This window comes from Sciurus vulgaris (genome assembly GCF_902686455.1).
Source record: "Sciurus vulgaris genome assembly, chromosome: 2".
NCBI classification, from domain to species: Eukaryota; Metazoa; Chordata; class Mammalia; order Rodentia; family Sciuridae; genus Sciurus; species Sciurus vulgaris.
In genome coordinates this window covers 176139239-176163075 of record NC_136462.1, presented here as the reverse complement: position 1 = coordinate 176163075, position 23837 = coordinate 176139239, and the positions used below count along the sequence as shown (strand labels likewise).

The 23837-nt window shown below is 45.7% G+C and overlaps 1 protein-coding gene and 1 long non-coding RNA gene across 13 annotated transcripts; both read right to left on the bottom strand.

Moving 5' to 3' along the window:
- Positions 1-379: 379 nt before the first annotated feature.
- SNRPB (small nuclear ribonucleoprotein polypeptides B and B1) lies at positions 380-9041 on the bottom strand. Of its 3 annotated transcripts, none has more exons than XM_079128518.1 (7): positions 8883-9041; positions 6496-6647; positions 4350-4461; positions 2813-2965; positions 2223-2361; positions 1777-1902; positions 380-929 (listed from the first exon to the last, which is right to left on the bottom strand). In XM_079128518.1, exons 1-7 carry the CDS (start codon positions 8883-8885, stop codon positions 892-894), a joined length of 723 nt encoding a protein of 240 aa, XP_078984644.1. In that variant the 5' UTR covers positions 8886-9041; the 3' UTR covers positions 380-891. The 3 variants fall into 3 exon arrangements, with proteins under 3 accessions (XP_078984644.1, XP_078984646.1, XP_078984645.1); XM_079128519.1 differs by having other exon boundaries at positions 922-1076; XM_079128520.1 differs by lacking the exons at positions 6496-6647; positions 8883-9041 and adding an exon at positions 6081-6225.
- A 2443-nt stretch (positions 9042-11484) lies between these two features.
- Positions 11485-22488, bottom strand: LOC306653753. 10 transcript variants are annotated; one of them, XR_013761774.1, is made up of 7 exons: positions 22139-22488; positions 17938-18760; positions 17762-17842; positions 17297-17519; positions 16957-17130; positions 15544-15669; positions 11485-14221 (listed from the first exon to the last, which is right to left on the bottom strand). It is a non-coding gene; the product is annotated as an uncharacterized lncRNA (long non-coding RNA). The 10 variants fall into 10 exon arrangements; XR_013761775.1 differs by having other exon boundaries at positions 17297-17438; XR_013761770.1 differs by having other exon boundaries at positions 11485-14313; positions 17762-18760.
- Between the last annotated feature and the right edge of the window lie 1349 nt (positions 22489-23837).

Below are 23837 nucleotides of genomic sequence, written 5' to 3'. Positions count from 1 at the left end.
CTTTTGTCATGTTTAGAAAATGCCTAATTCCTAATTGGCTGGGAGTTTCTGTTTTTTATCATGAAAGGGTGTTGAAACCTTGACAAAGGCTGTTTTTGCACTGAGATAACATTATGGCTCTTCTACTGATGTTGTATATTCAATTTATTTATTTTATACTGAACTGATTTTACATTCCCAGAGCAGCTCATTAATACCCCAGTGGCACACCACTAGTCTTTTTATTTTTTTAACATCTCTTTTGCATTTAGAACTATCTTCTGAACTTAGAAGAGCATCTACCTCTTACTTCTGTACCTTGAAGTCTGCTTTACTAGATCCTGGAAGAGTGGTCAATGACCACTAAAAAGATTGGATGGAAGAAATCATGGAGATCCTATAATTCAAAAACTGTGTTAATTATATGTACGTGTGAGAGAAAGTGTGACCATTGTTCTTCTACAAATATGATTTTCATTTTTAGCATTTGCTTCATGAAGAACCAACAAGCTATCTAGATGAGTGTTTTCCCAAGTGAACATATACCAATTCACTCCTTACCAAGAGCATATGAATGTTTATTTCAACGAGCTGAAGTTTTGAGTTTAATGAGAGAAAATGTCTCAGTCCAATTTTGCAGATCTCTTATTATGGGACTATATATCAGATGCAAAGGTGTAGTATTTTATAGGGAAGCAACTAAGATTAGGGCCAATTTTTCCAAGGCAACCCTTTTGGATCTATTAAGCACCCAATATATCAAAGGATGCTTACAAATGGATACATCAGGTGCATTTACAATATTCTCTTGAGAGTTTATTATAAACCAGTCTCATAGGCCACAAGGAAATAAAAGGACTATGTACAGCCTTACGGGAAACAGGCAGGGAGCTGAGGAGGGCCAAGATGAGTCTAGGGCCTTGGTGGGCGCATTCCCGGGGGAGGGGGCCCTGTAAGGGAAACCAGACAATCCGGTGAGACTCCAGGAACAACAGCATAACAAACAAACAGGTCTGTGGTAACGTGGCCCTGGGGGATCGGGCCCACGCCTCTGTGGAGCTACTTCCATAACTCTGTGGCCAAGGGTCAAAGGAGGCCTGAAGTAAGAGTAAGAAGTTTAGTCAGTGCCTGATCTGCAACTCAGATCCCCACCCCTGCCCCAGCCTCCCACACCCTGCAGTTATCAAGCAATGAGAGGGAGATACATGGTGTTAACTGGGGACTTTTCTGGGGTTGACTGGGTTCCTATGCCTGGAAAACCCAAACTAGAAACAGGGATTATGACTGTGGGTTATCTTAACAGCCACTATGGCTTGGTGGAACGAACACAGGTCTGGGAAGCAGGATGTTAACTAAGTTTTCTCTGAGCCTGTTTTTCTATCCATGTGGTAACTATCTCAGTTATTTCTCAAACTGAAGTTAAACAGAAATACCTAATAATATCACAAAGCCCAGAGTCCTTCATTACTAGATGCTATCAAATCATAGGGCATATAACAATCTCATAGCCCTTATTAGGGATCCTCAGAATGCATTATTTATCAGTGCCCTGAAGACACTGCCTTAGACATTGAGAAGTACTCTGGGTACTTTTAACTGTCCTAAAAGGGGAGGTAAGACTAGTTTAAGAAATACTTGTTCTTTCTTCCTTGTATCTTCTGGACAATGTTGTTCTCCAATAGTTCATTTCCCTGGCCAGAAAGCCCAAAGGATATGATCTAAATACAACCTTCCCTCCACTTCCCATTCCACTAGGCTCTAGGGAAAGAAGCCAAAATCACTGCTGCAGGCACTTACCTCGCATCCCTGGGGGAGGGGGGCGCATTCCTGGAGGTGGCATGCCCATCGGGGTCCCTCGTCCAGGGGGAATCCCCATTGGGGGACCCATGGGAGGCCTCATACCAGGAGGCGGGCCCATCATGCCTGCAAGAAAAAAGCCCCCAAAACAGAGCTCAAATGTCTGTATGGCAAAGGAAGCAGGAAACAAAACTGTCTACCAAGTCAGATGGATCTCTCCACCCTCTGTCTCTACTAGCAAACTGGCATATGAACCAAAGAGCTGGGCTCTCAATGGCTCTTGTTCAGCTAGCTAGTTCCAAGGTCAGTCAGTCAGGCTGGATCTCAGAGTAATCCTGCTTAATTATATAAACTCATCATCAGTTTCAGTCAAAGTTCTATCTCATCATGAATCCAGCTAAAGCATCTTTTATCTATTTGCAATGGCCTCCTTATGGGCTCCTCACCTGGAGGGGGTGCCCCTCGGCCCATAGGTGGTGGGGGACCACCACGGCCTGGTGGGTACTGGGTTGGAGCCCCTGCAATACTGGCAGTGGCAGCAGCTGCAGCAGCTGCAACAGTACCTCTTCCTTGTGGGGTCATCACCTAAAAGGACAGAGAAGAATTAAGCAGAACAATACAGTGCAATGCTACCACTCTTCTCCCCAATTTGGTGAAAGAAATATCAGACACCAAATCCCCTAAAGCTACAACTCATGGTATCAGACTACCTATGAACAACCAAGTGTCAAGAAACATGCAAAACTGAATATCCATTTCCTCTATCTTCTAGGCCTGATTTTACGGTGCCCAATCCAACTTAGGGAAAGCCCTTGCACTTTCAAATAGGACCAATGACAGGTTTTAACACGGTATATCTAATATCGTCATGGAAACATGTTGCTCAAATATAGTTGGTTAAGTCATCTTCTGTGTGTCTCTTCACTTTAACAAACACTGAGAACCTAACAATCATATGATCATCATTCTGAACTCTTCTCCAAGTTAAGGATCCTCCCTTTATCCGCCACAAGCTGGTGCCTTTCCAATGCCTCACCTGTTGAGATGGCCCACCAACCCCGCGGACTGGTCCAGCAAGACCTGCAGGAGCCTGGGGCATAGGAACACCAGCTGGGATTCCTCTGCCAGCAGCTCTGCCAATTCCTGGGCCTCCAGCAGCTCCAGCAAGTGGCACTCGAGCAATGCCAGTCTGAAAAATAAACATGCTCAGTGACTTAGAGAATCAGAAGTAAACTTTAGAATGTCATTGCCAAGAGAGTACCTCAGATTTATAAGGCATTAAAACAGCTTATAAATTAATACCTACCCACATGCACTAATACCATTCTCCCTCTATCTAAGATTATATGCCTCCTATCACCACTGAAGTAGGCTTGAACTTAAACCTAAAAGAAAATAACTCAACTCAACCACTTATATACACTCCCATGAAAATTAAAACCAGAGCAAAGGCCCAGGATTCCATTCAGAAGGGATCAGGATTTCATTTTACCTGGCCAACAAAGGGACATGAATGAGATCCACTCCCAGTTCTGACTCTCAACTGCTGTGTAACAGTGAGCAAATAATTCCACAATTCTGAGATTCAAAAAGTTTCTCATCTGCATGTAATTGGGTTACAGAACTGTCTGTGGTCATGAAGGTTACAATGAGCTACTTTAAAGTAGCCAGCTCTACTAGAAGTACCAAGCATTATGGATACACATGCTTTGAACAAAAATAAATAACATCTCTTGCAGATTTTATAATTGGAAAAAGTTGCAATTTTAGAGTCCAAAAAAGGGAAATGACTTATATGAACTATTACAGTACTATCTTGAGAATATCTGTCACTAATATGACTTATAACAAAGAATAAGTGGAAAATATTTACGAAATATCAAGATAGCAAATTATCACATGCATATTATGTTAAGTATAAAAATCCACACATGGATAAAAAACACAGGGTAAGATTATTCTCTTTACTAACAACATCTTAAAATGAAAAAGGGAAAACAAACTTGGTTAGATTCTCTAAAGCCTGCTCTATTTATAAATGTAGCTTGGTGTTTACAGAAGCAAGATGGGAATCAAATGTCAGTTTCACCACTTCTTAGGTGTGATATCTTAGGCAAGTTACTAAATCCCAGTTTGTTTCATTATAAAGTGAGGGCAGTTGATCTCAAAAGACTTATAAATATTAAATAAAATACTAAGTGCCTGGTACACAGCAGATACTCAATTAACACTATTACTCTGTAATCATAAAAAAACAGAGCATAGATGTATTCTATTTTAGGGGGTTAAGAATTTTTAGGATCTGCCTATACTTTGTCGTCATGTTAAGAAATAACCCAGATGGCCTTAGGTACCCTCCTCCACTGACACTGTGTATCAACTGAAGAAGAGGGAAGCTTTATATTCAGAAATACTCAAATTCTATTCCTTCTCCACTTCTTACTTGCAGAGCAGTCTCTAAGATTCTTAAATGGGGGCAAACCCAAAGGATGCCTATGAGGAGTGCAATGAAATGCAAGGGAGCCCTCCCTGGCTCACAGAGGGCCTCCCACAGGCTTCCTGCTCAGACTCACATCTTTGGGAGGAGGTCCTTCTACTGTCATTGAGACCAGGTTCTCCCCTCGAAGCAGCACCAGACCAAGGACTCGTTTCTCTTCCCTTTCTGCTTGTTTGGAGTTCTTCGGCCTAAAAACAGGTTTAGAAGAGACAAAAAAAAGCAAGCGTTACAGAATGGGTCAAGTTTAGGTTCACCTGCCTAGGGGTCTCCAAGGTTTGCTTTTTCCTCCATCTCCTGATAAATGCTGAACAGGTCCTCTGAGCCCTTAGCTGGCTGGCTGTTTCATACCAAACCAAGAAGATGCATAGACCAAGAGACAGAATAAGAGGCAAGAAAGTCCAGCCATGGTTCAAATGCTCTTTCACATTCAACCGTGAAGGCCCCTCCCTCACCTTAAGGTCCTGCCAATGCCAAGTGGCAGCCTAAACAATTTCACAAGTAAAGAAAATCCAACCTACCCCTCTTCTATGCAACATCCTTCTAGGACCAACCTCACTGGCCTTCATCTCTGTCCCTCACCTCACACCAGAAATAGGAAAAATAAAGGAAAAGGTAAGAAAATTTTCAAATATATAGATGCTGAATTTTCTCATATGCAAAATAGAACTTTCACATCTGTTCCTCAAAAGAACAAAAACAGAAAACCCCAAACAATAACAACCAGAAAAAGATGGACAAAATAAAAACTGTAAACTAAGAAAAATAACTGCAATGGAACAGGGAAAAGGGAAGCCAAAGCCAAGATCCTCAAATAAAGACAAAAATATCCCCAAACAGCAACAACCAGAAAAAGATGGACAAAATAAAAAAATGTAAAGAAAGATAACTGCAGTGGAACAGGGAAAAGGGAAGCCAAAGCCAAGAGCCTCAAAATAAAGATAAAAGTATCCTGATTTTAAAAAAATTAAAAAAAAACTATTTTGATATTTTATATTCTATTAACTGGTTTTCTGTGGATGAACTTTTTTTTCCTTTTTAGTTCATATTTTCTTATTTTTTTATAATAAGCATGTACTGCTTTTCATAATAAGAAAACTTTATGGGTAAATATTTTCCAACAAGCATTTTTATCAGTATAACATCAGTTTCATCTAAAAAACAGAAGGGAACCAACTGGGATAGTTCCCAGCAATCTGCTGACCCCTCTGTTAATGTGTACTGGGCACTCAGGCATATCTACTTTTTTTTTTTTTTTTGGTGGGGGTGCAGGGGTGGTGTACTGGGGATTAAACTTGGGTTTTTTAACCACTGAGTTACACGCCCAGCCCTTTACATTTTTTTATTTTGAGACAGGCTTGCTAAGTTACTTAGGGCCTTGCCAATTTGTTGAGGCTGCTTTCAAACTTGCAATCCCCTAGCCTGTCTCCCCAGTTGCGGGGATTACAGGTGTGCAGCGCCACTACACCCAGCGATCTCTACATTTATTCTACTACACTTCTTGACCTTATGCCATAAGAACTGCCAAAAGAATCAAAGGGGATTCAGTTAGTGACCACGTACTACGGACACTGCATATGATAAAAGTGAGCATATAAACATAAAACCACATAATCTCTTTGGGCCTCAAGATGTTTTGAATGTACAATAAGACAGAAAGTTAGACACAACAGTTGAATTGGCCAGAAACTTAAGATCGGTTAGCCAATAACTTATGGAATTATAGCAAAGCAGAAAATAATTCCGATTGTCTCTAAAATGCCACGAAAAATCACTGGCCCCAAACCCAAATGGGGAGCAGAGCACTTACCCTGAAGAGGGTCAGAGGCTTCTTAAAGCAGTTTCAGACCAGGCTGCATTAGGAGAGCCCTTTAGGCTACAGCTTTACAAATAGGTAATGAGGCCAGAAAATCAAGCTCTACCCCCTCACACACCTGTGGGGAGAACATGAGAGCCCTTTACCCCAGTACCCAGGGGCATGCAAAGTCAGAGAAATAAAAAGCCTAGCAGCCCTCCTTGTGACCTATACTTTGCCAGAACTAGAGAGCAAGATTTGCTGGACTAAGGAAGATTTCTCAGTGTTCAACATTCCCATTTAAGTCTGCCCTCGAAAACAGGAGAGCAAACACAGAGGAACCAACTAGCTACTCAACACACATCGCTTGTCCCACCCACCCATTCCACTTCCCATCTTCAGTCCCCACCCCCAACAACCCTCTCCTCACTTGATCTTCCTGAACTCATCACAATCACAGAGGATCAAATTCATATGCTTGTCGAAAGCCTTGAAGGTACCAATGAAGATCCGGCCATCTTGCAGGATGCACCTCATCCTGTAGTCAATGTGCTGCAGCATCTTGCTGCTCTTGCCCACAGTCTGCAAAGAGAAATCAGCAAGGATGAGACTTCATTCTTTTGGACTCACACACCCCTGGGCTTCCCTAAAATCTTCCACCGCAGCTTTATTTTTCATGTGCCTATCTATCTTTCTCAATAGATTCTTAGCTCAGTTTGCCACCCACAGCCCTTCCAGGGAATTATTCCATGCCACCCAAGGAATTATTCCATGCCACCCTGTTTGTTTCCAGCCTTGACCTCTGTCCAGTAATCTGCTTTCATCCTTCCCTTAAGAAACCAGTAAAAATTCCATTTTAAAAACTGAGTAGAGCTGGAGGATGAGCCCTAAAAAATAAAAATGTTTTGTTTTTTGGTGCCAGGGATTGAACTCAAGGGCACTTAACCACTGAGCCACATCCCCAGTCTTTTTATTTTATAAGACAGGGTCTCACTAGGTTGCTTAGTCTCACTAAGCTGCTGAGGGTGGTTTTGAACCTGCAATCCTACTACTGCTGCATCAGCCTCCCCAGCCATTGGGATTACAGGCATGAGCCACCACTTGGCTGGCCCTAAAAATTTAATCAAGGAGCTTATTACCAGAAAAGTTGATTAGTTTAGAGATGAGAGGAATGAAACACTCAAATCAAAAAATTATTACTGTGCCTTGAAGACTTTCTGAGAGGGAATTTTTTTCTGGTGGCCACAGTGCTAATCAGTTTGGGCACATAATAGTCCTTAAGATCACAGAACAATCAATTCTTAACCCAACAACACTTCTTTCACAGCTTGTCTTTCAATGTAACCTTACTAAAATAAAACTATCACCATATGAAATGTCAGCTGGCCATGGCAGTTGTATTTCTCACTAGAAAGACACCACTGGGCATTTGATCTCTATAATCAGTTTCTCATCAGCTGTTGTAGGCCAGCCCTAACTTATCCAAGGGCCTTTTCGTACCAGGCACAGTGCTTGCTGTTTATCTCTGAGCTTGAACAAGTTTCTAAACCCATAAATGTGTAGACCTGAACTTTGACTCCCCTAAGGTACTGCCTGCCACCCTAAAGATCTAAGTTATGTGGTTCTTTCTCCCTCAGATGCTCATTTTAAACAGCTTCTATCCACAGGGATCTGAACCTGTAAGGCAACATTACTGGTCTATTTACTTTTTAAGAGATGTTATTGGAAGCTCACTGTGTAGTCAGGCACTGTTTATGTTATTGAATCCTCAAAATTGGGCCCATTATCATTCCTATTTTACAGACGAGGCCACTGAGGTCAGAAGAGGTTACATAATTTGACATGGCACACAGCTGAGAAGCTCTGCTGAAACCTTGTCAGTCAATCCTCCAAAGACTGACCTATTAGGTTTCCCTCCTTCCAGTTTCATCTGCTACGTAACAGAGTCATCTTTCTAAATCCAACTAAGTTCCTAACATTTTGCTGGCTTAAATCTTCAAAAACATGCCTCATCGTCAAGAGGACAAAGTAGTAAGCAAGAGCTTTAGTAACCAGGTTCCCGCCCCTTCCTCCCATCTCTTCTCCCTTTCCCCTCCAGCACCTTCCATGTCTTTCTTTGTGCTTGGGTTCTCCGGGTCTTTAACATCCCCTCCCATCTACTCTGGGTAAATTCCTGACAATCCTTCAGGAACCGTGGGGAGAAAGCATTTTTACCCCGCCCCTCGCCGTTACTTTCGCCCAATGCTGAAGCACCACACTGAATTATATCATTCTATCACCCGCGTCCTCTACTGGAAAGTGAACTCGGTGGAGGAAATCCATCTATTTCATGAGAAGTCAGAACATGCAAACATAAAAGTATGTTTAACAACTGAGTCCAACTCTTCCTCCAAACAATCTCACCCTCCCGCTTCCTCTTCCCCACCCACTAGACTTCTCTGCAACTCCTCGGGCTCTCGCCCCTTTCACAAGTCCGAGCCTTATCCGGGATCCTCTCTAGTCCTCCTGGGGCTTTAGCGTCTGGTCCGAAACTCCGGACACATTTATCCAGCCGAAGTTTCCTCCGGGCGCCCCGTGCCTACTCGCTCCTGCCTCCGCCACTACGGAGCAAGCGGGCCTCAGACCCCGGATTTCGTCCTTCCCCCTCCTCCCCACTGTTCCGCTGGTCAAGGTTCTGGTCTTTCTTGCACGGACCGAGCAGCCAAGGCCTTCGCCGCCATTAGCGGGTCCAGCCCACGGCTTCTCCTCCAGTCAGCAGCGGCCCCCACTCCGCAACAGACTCGAAAGCTCCTGTGCCCCTAGCCCGCATCTTCTCACCATGGTGGCGGTTCTGATGGCTTTGATTCCCGCCGGATTCGCCTCCACCGAGGCCTAGACGCCCGCCAACAGCTGGATTCCCGCCGTCGCTACCGGAAATGCAGCCGCCAGCGAAATGCGGTCGGGTAGAAAGCTAGTTCCGGTCCCGGAACAGGGTCCTTGAGTTCCGAGCTCAAAGCTGACGTGCGTGTGGGGGCGGGAGCGGGAGCGGGGGCGGGGGCGTGTTGGACTGGAGAGTGGGCGGTGGTGTTAACAATGAACACACGCCTACTGGGGCGGCGTGTGTCACAGTGGCCTTTCTTCCCCTGCTCATTAGTTATCCGTCCTCATCTACTACTCTCCCCGACTCTCCTCTACAGCCACTGCTCTTATCTTTCTGGCTCCTGCCCCAGCACTTTTGCATTTGTTTTTGCCTCTGCCTAGAATATCAGCCTCCCACGCCTCCAGCTATGTGTAATAATTATGCATTCATCTTCAAGATTTAAGCTTAAACCGGGCATGGTGGTGCAACCCTGAAATCCCAGGGGCTCAGGAGGCTCACAAGTTCGAGGCCAGCCTCAGCAACTTCAAGAAGCCCTAAAAAACTTAGTGCGACGCTGTCCCAAAATAAAAAATAAAACGTGCTGGGGATGTGGCTAAGTGCCCCTGAGTTAAATCACTGGTACAAAAAAAGAAGAAAGATTTAAGCTTAAAAAACATTTTCCCAGTGAAGACTTCTCTGGACATCTATTTAAAGCCACAACCTTCCCACCCACCTAACCCCAAATTTCTGCTACACCCCCAGCCTCAGCAAAAATTAACATGAAGAAGATCGTTCTAAAACTAAAACTGAGGAAGAATGATGGAGGTTCTGAATTCAAGGTCATGACTCAAAGAAAGAAGCAGGACATTTGGACAGTTAAGTGAAAAAGCCAAAATGGGATGGAACTTAAAGACTTTTTGGAGTGGGGTCAGATGGTAGGCCAGGAAGGATACAGGAAGCAATTTGACTTGAATTGTAGCAGGGTGAAGAATGAGCTCCCCAGTTCTCTAAAATACCCCACTAGACACATCTAGATCTTCACTCTTATAAGTAGGGCTTTCCAGGTGCTATAGGAATTTGAATTTAAGACCACTGATCTCATATAGGAAATAAATCCTTTCAGTACAAAAATAGCTCCTCCTCCTTGGGCACCTAATCCAAGTAACTGGGAAGTTCACTCTGAGGGTTCCTCAGGGTGAAGGGGCCCTGATTCCAACAGCACTTGCAAGAGACAAAGTCACCAGTGAGCAGTATCCCTGAGAAGCCACTTTCCAAGATACAAAGATGACCTCTTTACTCCTATCCCTTGGTTAGGCTAGGACTGACAATCCTTTCCCTGATCCACTTCTGAAGTTGCTACCTGTTAGTGGGGTTATTCAGTTTTTTAAAGAAATCTAGCCAGGTGTGGTGGTGCACGCCTGTAATCCCAACAACTAAGGAGGCTGAGGCATAAGGATCACAAGTTCAAGGCCAGCCTTAGCAATTCTGCAAGGCCCTAAGCAACTTAGCAAGTCTCTAAGCAAATATAGCAAGATCCTGTCTCAAAAATGGCTGGGGATGTAGCTCAGTGGTTAAGTGTTCCTGAGTTCAATCCCCCATATCAAAAAAAAAAAAGTGTATAATTTTTTTTAAATGTGCATAATTTTCATCTTCGTCTTTCCCAATGACAGGACACAAGAAGAGATATTGGGATTATCTGAACAAGATAATCATTCTTCAAACCCCTAGAGAATATATCCCCATAGACATGCAGAAGCAGAGTGCTTGTGCTGTAAGGGTAGTTCTAGCAAAGGGACAGGGAGGGAAATGTGACTGAGCGGGGCTCCGCATTCCCAGGCATTCACACCCTTCCCAGGAGCTGCTGCTGAGAAGTCACTGGAAAGCCGACTTCACAGACAGGGTAGAGGTAGAGGCCTTGGAGCTAGGGCCTCCCTTTTGGCTCCCTTTTCTGCCCTGTCCTCTGATGGGATATAAAAACACTGCTTTTTCTGACTCTCCAAGACTGATACCCATTTTGTAGACCTGGCAAACTCCAGTTGGGCAAGCAAATTTGCTGAAGCCTAGGCAGCCCCTTTCCAGAATAGCTATTGGCCCAAACAGAACCAGAGCCAGGGCATACAGAGTTGTCAAAAATCTGAACGATTTGGGCTCAGGGAAGAGAGGCAAGGGCGTGGCTAACGGGAAGATCCTTGTGTAAAAACAACGGAGGAGTATGGCGAGGTTGTCCTGGGTCACTTAGAGGGATGTCCTGGGGCGCCATTAGCAGAACTGGATCCTAGGATGAGAGGGCTGAGGGGACATTTGCAGCTGCACGTGGGGGTCTTCGACACACTGCTGATGTGAGAGTGGCTGTGAGTTTGGAAGCACTGACTCGTGCCTGGAGAGCAGATGGGCCTATCTAAAGGACCTGTCCCTGGAGTCCAGAAAGCTGCAGAGGGGATGTGGCTAAAGACTCCCTGGCGGGCTGGGGAGATAGCTCAGTTGGTAGAGTGCTTGCCTTGTAAGCACAAGGCCCTGGGTTTGATCCCCAGCACCCAAAAAAAAAAAAAAAAAAAAAAAAAAAAAAAAAAAAAAAAAGACTCCCTGGCACCGGAGGACGTGAATGGACAACTGAGGAACAGACATCCTTCAGGGGGCAGAGGAGGATTCAGCAGAAGCAGAAAGAAGGACACCCAGGAGAGAGAGCTTTCACAGAAGCCAGAGCAAGTGGGGAGGTCACCCAGACCCTGGAGGCTGCAAAATTCCCTCCCTGTAGGTGGTCTGTCTCCATAATCTAATCACTTCCTCTCATGCAAAGGACTAGATTCTCCAAGAAATCCATTCCATGGATTCTCAAGGGTTTAATCCCAAGCCCGAACCCCAGAACCCCAGGCCGTGAATTTGAACTCCTTGACCTTTCTGGTCAGATGAGTGATAAGGGTCCACGGTCTAAGCTTTTTTATTTAAGAGAATATGATCAGAACAAAGGGCAAGAAATCATGGCAAAGAACTGGTGTATGAAAAGAAAACAAGTGGATCATTCTTTGATTACTTAAATAACACCTACTTTTTTATTCCATCTGATTACAAAAAGTTGGAAAATGTCTATGTAATTGTTACTGCCATCTTTACTCTCATTCACAGTAGGGTCAAGGCTTCTGCTGAAACGCCCTCAGAGATGGGCGAGGCAAAGATTTAGGGTGGCAGGACTCTGCCCTCTTGTCTGCTGAAGAGGAGAATCAGGGTAAAGCTCCACTTACAAGCCCTGCCCACACAACCCCCTCCCTGAGCGTATCCTGTTGCAGATGAGGTTTAACATATTGCTAACACATCTCACATCCCCGTGTAACGCTTCTGCCGAAAAAGCTGTTCTCCTGGGAAGTGTGCCTCTTCCCTAAGTCCTTGCCAGTCCCCTCCTGTCCCAGCACCCCCAGAGCTGCTTCTCTGTATACTCTGGCATTTGCTGAGGGATGGCATGGCCTAAGCCTCATCCACACCTTACACACATCAGGTGCTAGATTAGGTTCCCTGCTGAAACAGAAATGGAGAATCAGGGTTCACCGTGGAGTGAAGGCAGGACTGGGCAGAGGAAGAGGTTGACCTGCGATGTATGGGCAACTGAGAGATCATTCAGTCCAGAGGGGACCTCTGGATCTGGAATGATCCTTGGGAACAGGGGTGAGGTTTTACCTGCTGGCATCAATAGGTGATTGGTCAAGCGCTCCTCCTGGGAAAGGGCAGAGCCCAGGTTCTGCAGCTCCCTGTGGCTGAGAGCTGGTGCTAGAACTAAACCCATCTCTGCAAGCAGCAGTCCTTTTCTCTCAAGCTGCTGGGGTGTCAGCCCTGAAAGGTCACCTGGGCAGGGTCCACGGCATCAATGGATTCTCCCTGTGGCATGTGACCACAGATGGCCCTCTTGTGCTGACTTTCACTCTTTGGCTGATGCTCACCAGCACCCTGAACCTGTGACATTTATTATTCTCCAGGGCTGTCACTGGATGTTGCCACAGTCCCTGCACATACGAATCTGTCCCCCAAGCATGCCCTCTTGTGTGCAGTGAGGCTGACCTGTGGCTACAGAGCTATCCATGCTGTACACTCCATGAGGCTCCTCTCCTCCATGTGTCTTTCCATGCCTAAGAGGGGTGACACACCTCTGAAACATCACTCATACTCCACACGCACGTGTGGACCACTTCCGGTGTGTCTCTCTGGTGTGAGATGAAGTGTGACTGAGGGCTCATGTCTTGCCCAGGATTCCTGCACGTACAAGACTTCTCCTCTCAGTGTGTCTCCTGGTGTCTGATGTGATTTGACTTCTGCCTAAAACTTTGCTTTTCCCCAAGTGTCTTCTTGTGGACAAGGAGGTGTAGCTAAAACCTTACCCACATGCAGTGCACACAGAAGGCTTCTCTCCTGGGTGTGCCCTCTTTTGTTCAATGAGGGTTGATTTACAGCAAACTCTTCACCCACACTCCCTGCAAACAGAGGCTTCTCCCCTGGGTGTGGCCTCTGGTGGTTTCTGAGGGTCCACTTATCCCCGAAGCCTCGTCCACACTGCAGGCACATGGAGGGTTTCTCACCTGGTTGTGTCCTCTGGTGTCTGAAGAAGGATGGCCTCTGGCTAAAGCCTTGCCCGCACTCGCCGTAAACGCAGGACTTCTCCCCTGAGCTAGTCTGCTGATGTCAACTGAGGATGGACTTATTTCTAAAGCTTTGACCCACTTCCGGCACAAGAAAGGTTCCTCTTCTGAATGTGCTCTCTGGTGTCTGTTGAGGCTGAGCTTCTGGTTAAAGACTCAGTGGCGTCTGATGATGTCTGTAAAGCCTCACCCACAATCAATGCAAACAGGACTTGCCCAGGAGGGTCCTGGCTTTTGTAATGAAGTTGCCTTGGGGCTACAGTCTGGCTCGCACTCTCTACAGCTGACTCTGCTCCAAATCCCAAGGTTTCCAACTCCTTCGACCCTTTGTCCTATTATACAAGGTTAACCCTTTGGGCTGAAGAGGGCTCTGATTCTACCACTGCGTTGACTTCTCTAGGACTTGCAGAACGTCCTTGGAATGTACTGGGTGATGTCCTCAAGGTCTCTCTCTTCTGCATCCTCACCCACAAGGGTATGAAGCTACCTCTGACTCTCAATTTTGATGCTTTCATTCTAACAGCATGGCTGTTGCTCCTGCTGCTTCTGACACCCTAGGCTGGAATCTCCCGGAGGAAAGAAACCTTCTGCACATGACTCTGGAAAGATCTGAAGCACCTGTTGGCTGAGGAACTGCTGCCAGGAGACAGCCACAAGGCAGGAGGAACAAGGGGAGGTTTCTGGCTTTGGCTCTGCTGAAAAAAGGGAGTTTTCGGTTAGAGGAGCCCCAGCCAGGCTGCTGAGTTCTGTTGCATTGTCTGGGATGGAGAGGGTCTTACCATCAAGCCTGCAATTGGTAATATACAAACAACACAATTTGTTTCCCACCAGTAACTCTTCTATATTCCATTTTTACATGTGACATTTTTTGTAAAAATACAGAAAGTCCATACCAGAAACAACTTCTATGTGTCTGACAGGGAACTCGTCAAGCAAGCACTCTGCTCTGTAAACAGCTGCCATTATAGTTAGTCTATTCCCTCTACTAAAATCATCTAAGTCACCACTATCACCACATTTTGCCTTTGGTCAAATGTCACTTCCTCAATGATTTCAGGTATACGATTTCAAAGTTTAGCCAGCCAAAGCCAAGCACAGTGACACAGACCTATGATCTCAGCAACTCAGGAGACTGAGACAGGATCAGTGTGAAGCCAGCCTTATCAACTTAGTGAGTCCTAAACAACTTAGTGAGATCCTGTCTCAAAATAAAAATATTTTAAAAGGGGGGTTGGGGGCTGGGGATGTAGCTCAGTGGTAAAGCATTCCTGGGTTCAATACCAAATACTAAAAAAAAAAAAAAAAAAAAAAAAAATTCAGCTAGTCACCCTGTGTTATGGTTTAGATGTGAGGTGCCCCCCAAAAGCTCACATGTAAGACAATGCAAGAAGGTTCAGAGAAGTGACTGGGTTGTGGGAGTCTTAAACAAATCAGTGAATAAATCCCCTGATAGGATTAACTGAGTGGTAAGTGAAGGCAGGTAGGGTGTGGCTGAAGAAGGTGGGCATTTGGGGTCGTGGCTTTGGGGTATATATTTGTATCTGGTGAGTTGAGTCCCTCTCTCTGCCTCCTGACACCATGTGAGCTACTTCCCTCTGCCACACTCTTCTGCCATGATATTCAACCTCACCTCCAGCCCTGAGGAATGGAGCCGTCCTTGGACTGAAACCTCTGAAACCATGAGCCCCCCCCAATTTTTCCTCTGGTCAGATCTTTTAGCCACAGCAGTGAAAAAGTTGACAAAAACACCTATCACACTCAATACCACTTACCCTGCTTTCTCTTATTATTCTTACTCTGAGAGGATTATCGCTTTCACTATACTATCATGCCCTGGTATATGAAGCCTTTGTTTACTATCTGCCCAGCCTTACACTAGAAAGAAAGCCTAATGGGGCAGGGATGGTTATTTCATGTATAAATATGTTTTATGTGTCTAGAACATTTTCTGGAAGGAAGACAGTAGAGGATCAATAAACCTCTACGGAATTAAGGAAAGGAAAGAAAACAGCATTACCCAACATGAGCCATTCCAGGAGTTTTCCAGCATTGCTTCTTTGCATAGGTTCCTCTGCTCAGTGCTCAGTGTTTTCCACTCTGGCTCCCTGAAGATCACAGTCACACTCCTGAATGTAACTGGTACCTATAAAAAGAAGTAAATGTACGCCAAGCCACCACCACTGTCTCCCTTATGAGGACCACAGCTCCCTGGCCCTGGAAAGTCTGGACATTCGAGAATTTGATCTATTTCATTTCCGAGTATATGCTTCTCTAAAAAACTTTTTCTGGGCATGACTACATCCCTGGCTTTCTGGTAAAATCTGTTTAGCACATAAGTGACACAAAACAAATTCCAGACCTTCAAAATCTTATGATTTCTTGGGAGAAACAATGTGTGTGTCAATAGAAAAATGAAGCAGTGTTCAGGAGTGACCTTGAGGCTCTGAAAGGGAGAGAGTCAGAGATAGAAAGACAGAAAATGAGACAAGAGAAGAAAAATAACCATTAAGGATGTACAGCTTGTGCTGGGCACCAGGGGAAGGTGAGGATTTAGCGGAGAAAATATTAGAAAACATTTTTTTTTTATTCTTATTTTGGGCCAGGCACAGTGGCGCACACCTGTAATCCCAGCAGCTCAGGAGGCAGAGACAGGAGGATCACAAATTCAAAGTCAGCCTCAGCAACAGTGAGGTGCTAAGAAACTCATTGAGACCCTGTCTCTAAATAAAATACAAAATAGGGCTGGGGATGTGGCTCAGTGGTCCAGTGCCCCTGAGTTCAATCCCTGGTACCCGAAAAGAAAAAAAAAATTCTTATTTTGTCAGGCACAGTGGTGCACGCCCATAAACCCAGCAGCTCAGGAGGCCAAGCAGGAGGATCGCAAGTTCCAGGTCAGCCTCAGCAACTTAGCGAGGCCCTAAGCAACTTTGTGAGACCATGTCTCTAAATAAATTATAAAAAACGGGATGGAGATGTGGCTCAGTGGCTAAGCACACCCATGGGTTCAATTCCTGGTATCAAAAAAAAATTTTTATCTTGTTTTATTTATTTATTTTTATTTTTTGGGTACCAGAGATTGAACCCAGGGGCACTTTACCACTGAGCCACATCCCAAGCCACCCACCTCCTTTTTTTAAATTTAGAGACAGGGTCTCACTAAGTTGCTGGCTCACTTGCCATCCTCCTGCCTCAGTCTCCCAAGCTGCTGTGATTACAGGGGTGTACCTCTACACTCAGCAGAACTTAGGTTCTAAATGACATCTGTAAAATCCTTGACTGTTGCATTGTCCACTTGTGGTATTAGGGGATGGAAAGGCTCACCTTGAACCTGCGTGATCCTCCTGCCTCAGCCTCCCTAGTAGGTGGGAACACAGGTATGTGCCATCATGTCTGGCTGACAACCATTTTCAAAAAAGCCCCTAATGCTTACCTCATCTGCCTAAATGTTGGCTGCCTTCTTCCTTCTCAAGCAAGAGAATATATGTCTATTCCTTAAAGGAGGCAGCAATTCAAGATGAAGGAGGGAGGAAAGAACCACAGCTCACCAGCATTTGGGGCTTTCCCTCCTTTTTTTGGAGTCAGTCAATATTGTTAGATGGCAAACCTAAGGGAAGAAAAAGAGGCCATAAGAGCAGAACTCCCAGGATGCTCAGGAGGCAGCTCTTCTGAGCCTCAGGATGGGGTAAGTAGCCAGTTTACTCAGCTGTGACCTAAAACATTCTCTGGTGAAGCTGAGAATTTCACCTGTCCAGCCCATCAAAAATTCTTACCTTCTGCCTTGTGATTTTGAGTCAGTTACTTCATGGTCTCCATATCTTCCCCATTTTTGAAGGTAAAACCTTCTCCTGCTTCTGATCTCCCAGGGCAGAGGGACCAAGCAACACCATGGCCTCGCAGTCAGTCCAGAGTATCCTTGAAGTTCCATTGGAGGCCCAGATAGATGTTATTTCATCTCAAGATGGATTTCTGCTGCTGCAGTGACCACTTCCAACCCTAAGTGTAAAAGCCCATCTTGTTTCCATGCTTCCAGGGTCTGTGGGCTGGAGAAGCCATGTGATGTTGTTGGGCCTTTATTGTGGTCCCTACGCCTATGACTCTCCAGCAAGGATCCCATCCTCTCACACCCTCCCCATTCAACAAACATGGAGTTTCCTTCTACAGGGGCTCCCTGATTTTCTGCTTTCATCCTTTTCCAGCCTATAGGCCCTCAACTGTCTCCTGCCACTCTCCCTTACCTTTCAAGACTTATACTTTCTTCCCTCTTTGCATCTCAGATTCAAATTCCACGTTTTGGATCAGTCTCTGCTCTTTGAAACCTGAGTTAGAGAGAAGACAGAATATGGCATAATGCCTATGGAGAAGGAGCCTCTGAATGTCTCCTCCGAGACCAATCAGGACATGCAGGATTCACCTTCTAACTCCCCCAGGCCGAGGTCCCATGTATGTTCAATCCTCAGTGTCTCTGTACTCCACAGAGCTTGGGGGGTTCTAAACTTAGGAGAGCTCCAGGTCTCATGATGACTCTCTAAATATAACCCCCCTTTCCATTTCTGTGTGTGCAGACCACATAACTTTATTAGAGAAGTGCATTCACGGCTTCTGAGGGGTCCAAGTCTAAGTACTTAATTTGCGGGGTCCTGAAAGAGGCAGGTGGTATTAGACCACATGGTGGTGTTAGGAGGAAGACCACATGCAGGAGTTCCTCAGATACCTTGTCCAGAACCTAAACTCAAGAAACTGCTATTGCTAGCACCCTTCTGAGAATAACTGGGGTTCCCCTGAGATGCTCCTGTGATCCATTCCCCAATACCACAAGCAGAGATGCTCACCTCCTCTTCTGTCCAACATGGGCCTCTAACCTTAGTCACACCGTACTGCAACTCCACTACATGTTTTTAGAATTTATATGGCTTTTACTAGACTGTGAACTTCTTGTAACAAGGAATATACCTCTGTCATTTTGCTAGTGACTAGAAAAAAACAGGTCTTTGTGATCGATTTTATCACTGCCCCCGGTTACTGTTTCTGTACAACGGAACTGTACTTCAGCAAGGATCCCATCCTTGCCCGTTATCAGGCTTGGCCTTGTGACTTGCCTTGGACGATGAAATGCGAGTGAAAGTAACAGTGCTACTTCTAAGCATTGCCTGATTCCATCATCGCTCTCCTGAGAACAGAATGTCCTGAAAAGGGATGTAGGTTTTCCTGTAAAAGGTCATGGTGAGAGCTACAACCTACACAAAAGGAGTAAAAAGATTGGGTTTAAGGTTAGATTGCTGTGTGAGCCACTGAGAGTCCTGGGTCACATATTACTACAGCACAACAGCCTTCTTTCTCCTAGCAAACTTGGTACCTGTAGCTAATGTTACAAGGCAGGTGCTACACTAGGCACAGAGTTCCATTACTCTCCAAGACACTGCCCAGATGTAGATACTGTTGATCTTCCCATCTTACAGAGGAGGAAACTGAAGCACCTAAGAGTTGGGCTTCCTTGACCTTAACATTACACAGCCACTGAGTGTCAGAGCCAAGCCTAGAATTCTTGAGTCTCATTAAGAGAATGTTCTATAGTAACAAACCAGGTTTCAAAATGTCAGTGCTTGACAAGATGAAGATTTCTTCCTCAGCCTCCATATCTGCCAACTATAATTGTGCCATATGTCATCTTCACTCCAGGACCAAGGCTAACAGCAGACTCTATTTGGAAATGGTGAGCAGAAGTGGAAGAGGGAGATAAAAGGTGGAGAACCATTCATGGGCTCTTAAAACTTCTCTGCTGCCAGCCACAGTGGCATATGCCTGTAATCCCAGCAACCTGGGAGGCTGAGACAGGAGGATAACAGGTTTCAGGCTGTGATTAGCCTCAAAGTTGCTGAGCAATACCCTCGACAACTTTACAAAGATCTCAAAAAAATAAAAAGGTTTGGGATGCCACTCAGTGATAGAATGCTCCTGACTTCAATCCCTAGTACCAAAAAGTAAAATAAAAATAAAAAGTAAAAATCCTACCCAAAGAGAGATTTCTGACCACAGCTCACTGGCAAATCAAATCACATGACCACCCCCGAGTTCACCAGGGTAAGAGGTATTTACCCTTAAGGAGAGGCCACATAGGAGGAATGCCAGGGTATTTGACGAATAGTAAAACAAGCTACTATAAGGTCCTAAAGCCAAAAACCCATTCTCACCTTGCCCCGGTCCTCACTACTGATTGGCATATCAATGTGCTAGGATCTGTGACTGTACCTCGGACACAGTCCTGAACTTGCCATACCATCAGAGAACAGGCAGGGATGCTGAGCAGGAAAAAGCTAACAGCACAGAAAGAAAGCTCAAAGTTTGGGTAAACTGACAAGGCTCTAAATGCCAATTCCACCTGACCCAGCCGTGTCACACAGATAAAGTTTCTTTACCTCTATACCGTGCCACGTCTATAAAATGGCAATCCTGACTTCTAACTTTCAAATTGTTGAGGGAATAAAATATTATGATGTTTGGAGAGCCCAGTGCCTGGCACAGAACAATGGCCCAATCAATGGCGGTTACCATCATTTTTTTTTTTTTTTAATTTTGATTTTCACAGCAGCTGATAAAGCCCTGGGAATCCAGCAGCCACGATGAAATGATGTTGGCACAGGATGGTGGGAACTGAACAAGAGCACAGGTCTAGAGGAATAATCCCTGTCAAAGCCCTTGCCCTCAAAACAGCCTGGGGGAAAAAGGAGAGCCTGGAACCTCAATGGGACATTGCAAAGCACAAGACATCAGGTTAAGTAAAGCAGATTCACCCATGATTTGGAGCAGAGAAGACTCTAGAAGGTGAAAGGTTAAGAGGAGGTTAACCTCCTGAAAGGAGGTTGCCAAGAGCCCAGAAGTCTCTACAGATAGTCCTTTCCTGGTAGACAGGGATCCGAAGAAGTGGACCTTAGGAGAAAACAGGCATGTGAGCTTCAGGATTATCTCCTGGACCCCAGCAGCCAAAGGAGAAAGCCTCAAGTTTAAAATGAAGGAGCGCCTCTTCTTAAAAAAAAAAAAAAAAAAAAAAAAAAATCCGGGTGCACACCTGTAATCCCAGCGGCCCCAGGAGGCTGAGACAGAAGGATTGCAAGTTCAAGACAGGAGGATTCCCAGTTCAAGAACAGCCTCAATGAGGCCTTCAACAATTTAATAAGACCTCTGTCTCAAAATTAAAAATAAAACTATAAAAATGGCTGGGGAGGTTGCTCAGTGGTAAAGCGCCCCTGGGTTAAATCCCATTTGAAGAGAAAAAAAAAAGCCATAGATCTGTCAGAGAAGAGAAGAATGGAGAAATGGAGACAGCTTCTGAGAGACAGAGCCAGGTGTGGGCATCAGAATACAGCCTTGCCCTGCCCTGCCCTGACCTGCTGCCCTTACATATTCATCCCTTAAATGTGTTTGGCCCTCAAGTTGTAATTATTAGTATTCGTTAACACTTTCTGCACTCTTTCTATATACCAGAGGATTCCAGTCACCAAACAAGTTCTACCTCCCAGAAGCTCCATGCCATAGGTCTTGTGATGAACTGAGGCAGAGGTACATATCTAGCTCAAGACAAAGCTAGAAACTGCCGGGATTTGAATGCTAGTTGTGCAGTGCCAGACCCTTAGCCAGTTGGGTCAGTGGTAATGTCAGTAGTGGGGGTCTGACAACTCTTCAAGTATATCTACATGCAGGAGTTGAGAGTATATAGATGAAAGAAGACTGGCCATGAGTTAACAAATATTGGATTTGGTTATGGGCCTGTGGGAGTTCACTGCATAATTCTACTGGGTAGGTTCAAAAGTTACCTTACCAAAAAAATTAAAAATAGAATTTTAATTTTCCTGTTCCTTCAAATGCTGGAAGTGATTTGGATAATCAACCAACAGCCCTTGGAGGTCCCCACCCTACCTTTTAGCTCCAAACACATGAGAGAAAAGCAGATAAGGAAAGGGGAAATCAACCAAACCGGCCACCTACATTACAACAAAATCAGGGATCTCTGCCACAAAGCAGAATGGGTAATGCTACTCAACCAAAAACTGGGAACAGATCTGCACCCCATCAAAATTCTGCCTACATGCAGGCCAGGGTGCTGCAGTCCACCATCATCACTTAAGTACAAAGTACCTCCCACCCAGTAAAAGCCCCAGGGGGTCCAGATCCAAGGCACATTCCCAAGACCCTCCAAGGATATCTGACAAAGTCAGGCTCACCTCTACCTACTTCCCGCTTCCACCTCAACAAACCAAGGCACATAAAGACCTGAGACTCACTCCCTCCCACGCCCACCCATTCACCACTTGGGACATATCTAGTCCACCAATAAAAACAGAAAACAAAATCTTGGGCATTCATGATCAGCCTTGGGTTCCCATAGGCATTCAGAGATGCAGGACTCAAATGAACGCCACTGCACACGGCCCTAGTCCCACCCCAGCCACAGAGGATGCTCAACCATTTTATCTATTTGGCCCTGGCTGAAGTCATCCTCACAGCTTAAACAAATCCCGGGATGCATGACTGCTACCGTCCTCCCGATCCAGGAATTGCTTGGTCAAGATAATTCTACTCCTTTCAAAAAAGAAATCAGAGTTCCAGGTCACGCTCACCCCAGGCACGGAAGACAGGTCCGAGTAGCTCCAGCGCCCAGCAACTCTGGGACTCGGGGCTGGTCACTCCCATTGCCTCGCCCCCACGAGCCACACTCTACCGCGCTCTCTCACCCGGGCCAGCTGGACCGGGCCCTCCGACCAACGCTGCTGACCCACGCCGGAATCACAGTTCCCAGGATCCTCGCAGGTTCCGGCTCCGCTTGGCCGCCACGGAGCCGCTTGTGGGCCGTGCCGTGGATAATTCACCAGCATAATGGCTACTGTAGCGACAGCCTCCCAGTCTCCTTTCTTAAAATTCCCGTGGTGAAAACAGACCACAGGTCCCCGGGAGAAGTGCCTAGTCCCTCGGCCCCGCTCCAAAAAAAAAAAAAAAAAAAAAAAAGACTACATTCCCCAGAAGCCTCGGCGAGAACTTCCGCAAACACTTCCGGACGCGGGGCCACGCGGCGACGGCATTTCCGGCCAGCGAGTCCGGCCGACCGTAGTGCTAGCGAGCGGTTGTCCTGCCTTCCAGGGTTTTCTGTCTGACGTAGCCGAAGTCCCTGGGCACCCCACTTAACGTCAGCACCCCCGAGGTCCGACTTCGTGCCGCCCGCGAGCCGTGGGATCGTCGCCATTTTACTCGAGGAGGAGACAACCTGGGCTGGTCGGTTTCCCGAGTCGCAGTGTGAGCCTTTACTCTTCGGCACCCGCGCCCTCCTTCAGGGGCCTGTGGAAGTCCTCAAAAACGGGGACACATTCTCGTCCAGGCACTCGGGTGGAGTCCGGCCCTCTGGCTTCCGTGTGACACCCTGATCGCGGGTCTCTCATCAGTGTTGAGACTAAAGTACAAAACAGGTTCTTGTGGAGCCTCAGGAGTTGCCATTGGGAAGACGCAGGTTCGGGTGAACACAGAGTGTGTTCCAAAGGAGGGAGCGAAGGGCTTGGGTTTAAGAAAGGAAAAACAAAAAGCCTTCGGTGCAGGCAAGCATCGGAGTCCAAAGCCAGTTGGTCCACTTGCGGTGACAGCTGTAGGCATCGCTGTCGTCCTCAATGTAGCTCGTCGGGGGGTCTCTAGGCTCCATTCCCGTTTTAGAATTTACCATGAATGCACATGGTTAAGAACTGGTCTACTCTGGTATCTTAGGCAACACACTAGTTAGAATTCTGAAGACCAAAAAATAAAAAACCCTACTTAACCCCATGGGAAGAACGTTTCAATTCTCATGGTAAATAAAAAGTTCAATTGAGTTTTCTTTGTCCCCAGCAAGGATCTAGACTTTGTGCTCACCCCTTTAGAGTCTTTCCAGGAGAAATCTATTTGTAAATCTCCTACCCCTTCGATGTAAACCTTTTTTGAAAGACTGAGAGAGTCAACTTGTCACCTTTACAGTTTAGAAGTGTTTTTCTTAAAAGCCCCTGTCCAGCCATGTCTTTTGAAATGTAAATAATATGGAAGTTAAAGTCCCTGTTACCAGCAGTCAAAACCAAGGAACCTACCTGGATCCCAGCTGGATGAATCCAGCCACCAGCTGTGTAAGAAATGAAAGGATATAGAAAGGAAAAATGAATTTAATAACAGCTTGATCCAACTCAGGGAGAAGCAGCTAGATTTCCCCCACCCCCCAAATGCGGTTAAGTTTGCAGAAACTGTAGATTTAGCTAGGCTGTGCTAGTCAGGGAAGATTTAGTCAGGGAATAGATCCATTTTAACTTC

Excerpts from the sequence above, each read along its gene's own strand:
- SNRPB (XM_079128518.1), bottom strand. Across the intron at positions 4,462-6,495 it reads GATGAGTTCAGGAAGATCAA|GCCGAAGAACTCCAAACAAG; the intron begins GTGAGGAGAGGG and ends ACCTGTTTTTAG. Across the intron at positions 1,903-2,222 it reads CCGAGGGGCACCCCCTCCAG|GCATGATGGGCCCGCCTCCT; the intron begins GTGAGGAGCCCA and ends TTTTTCTTGCAG.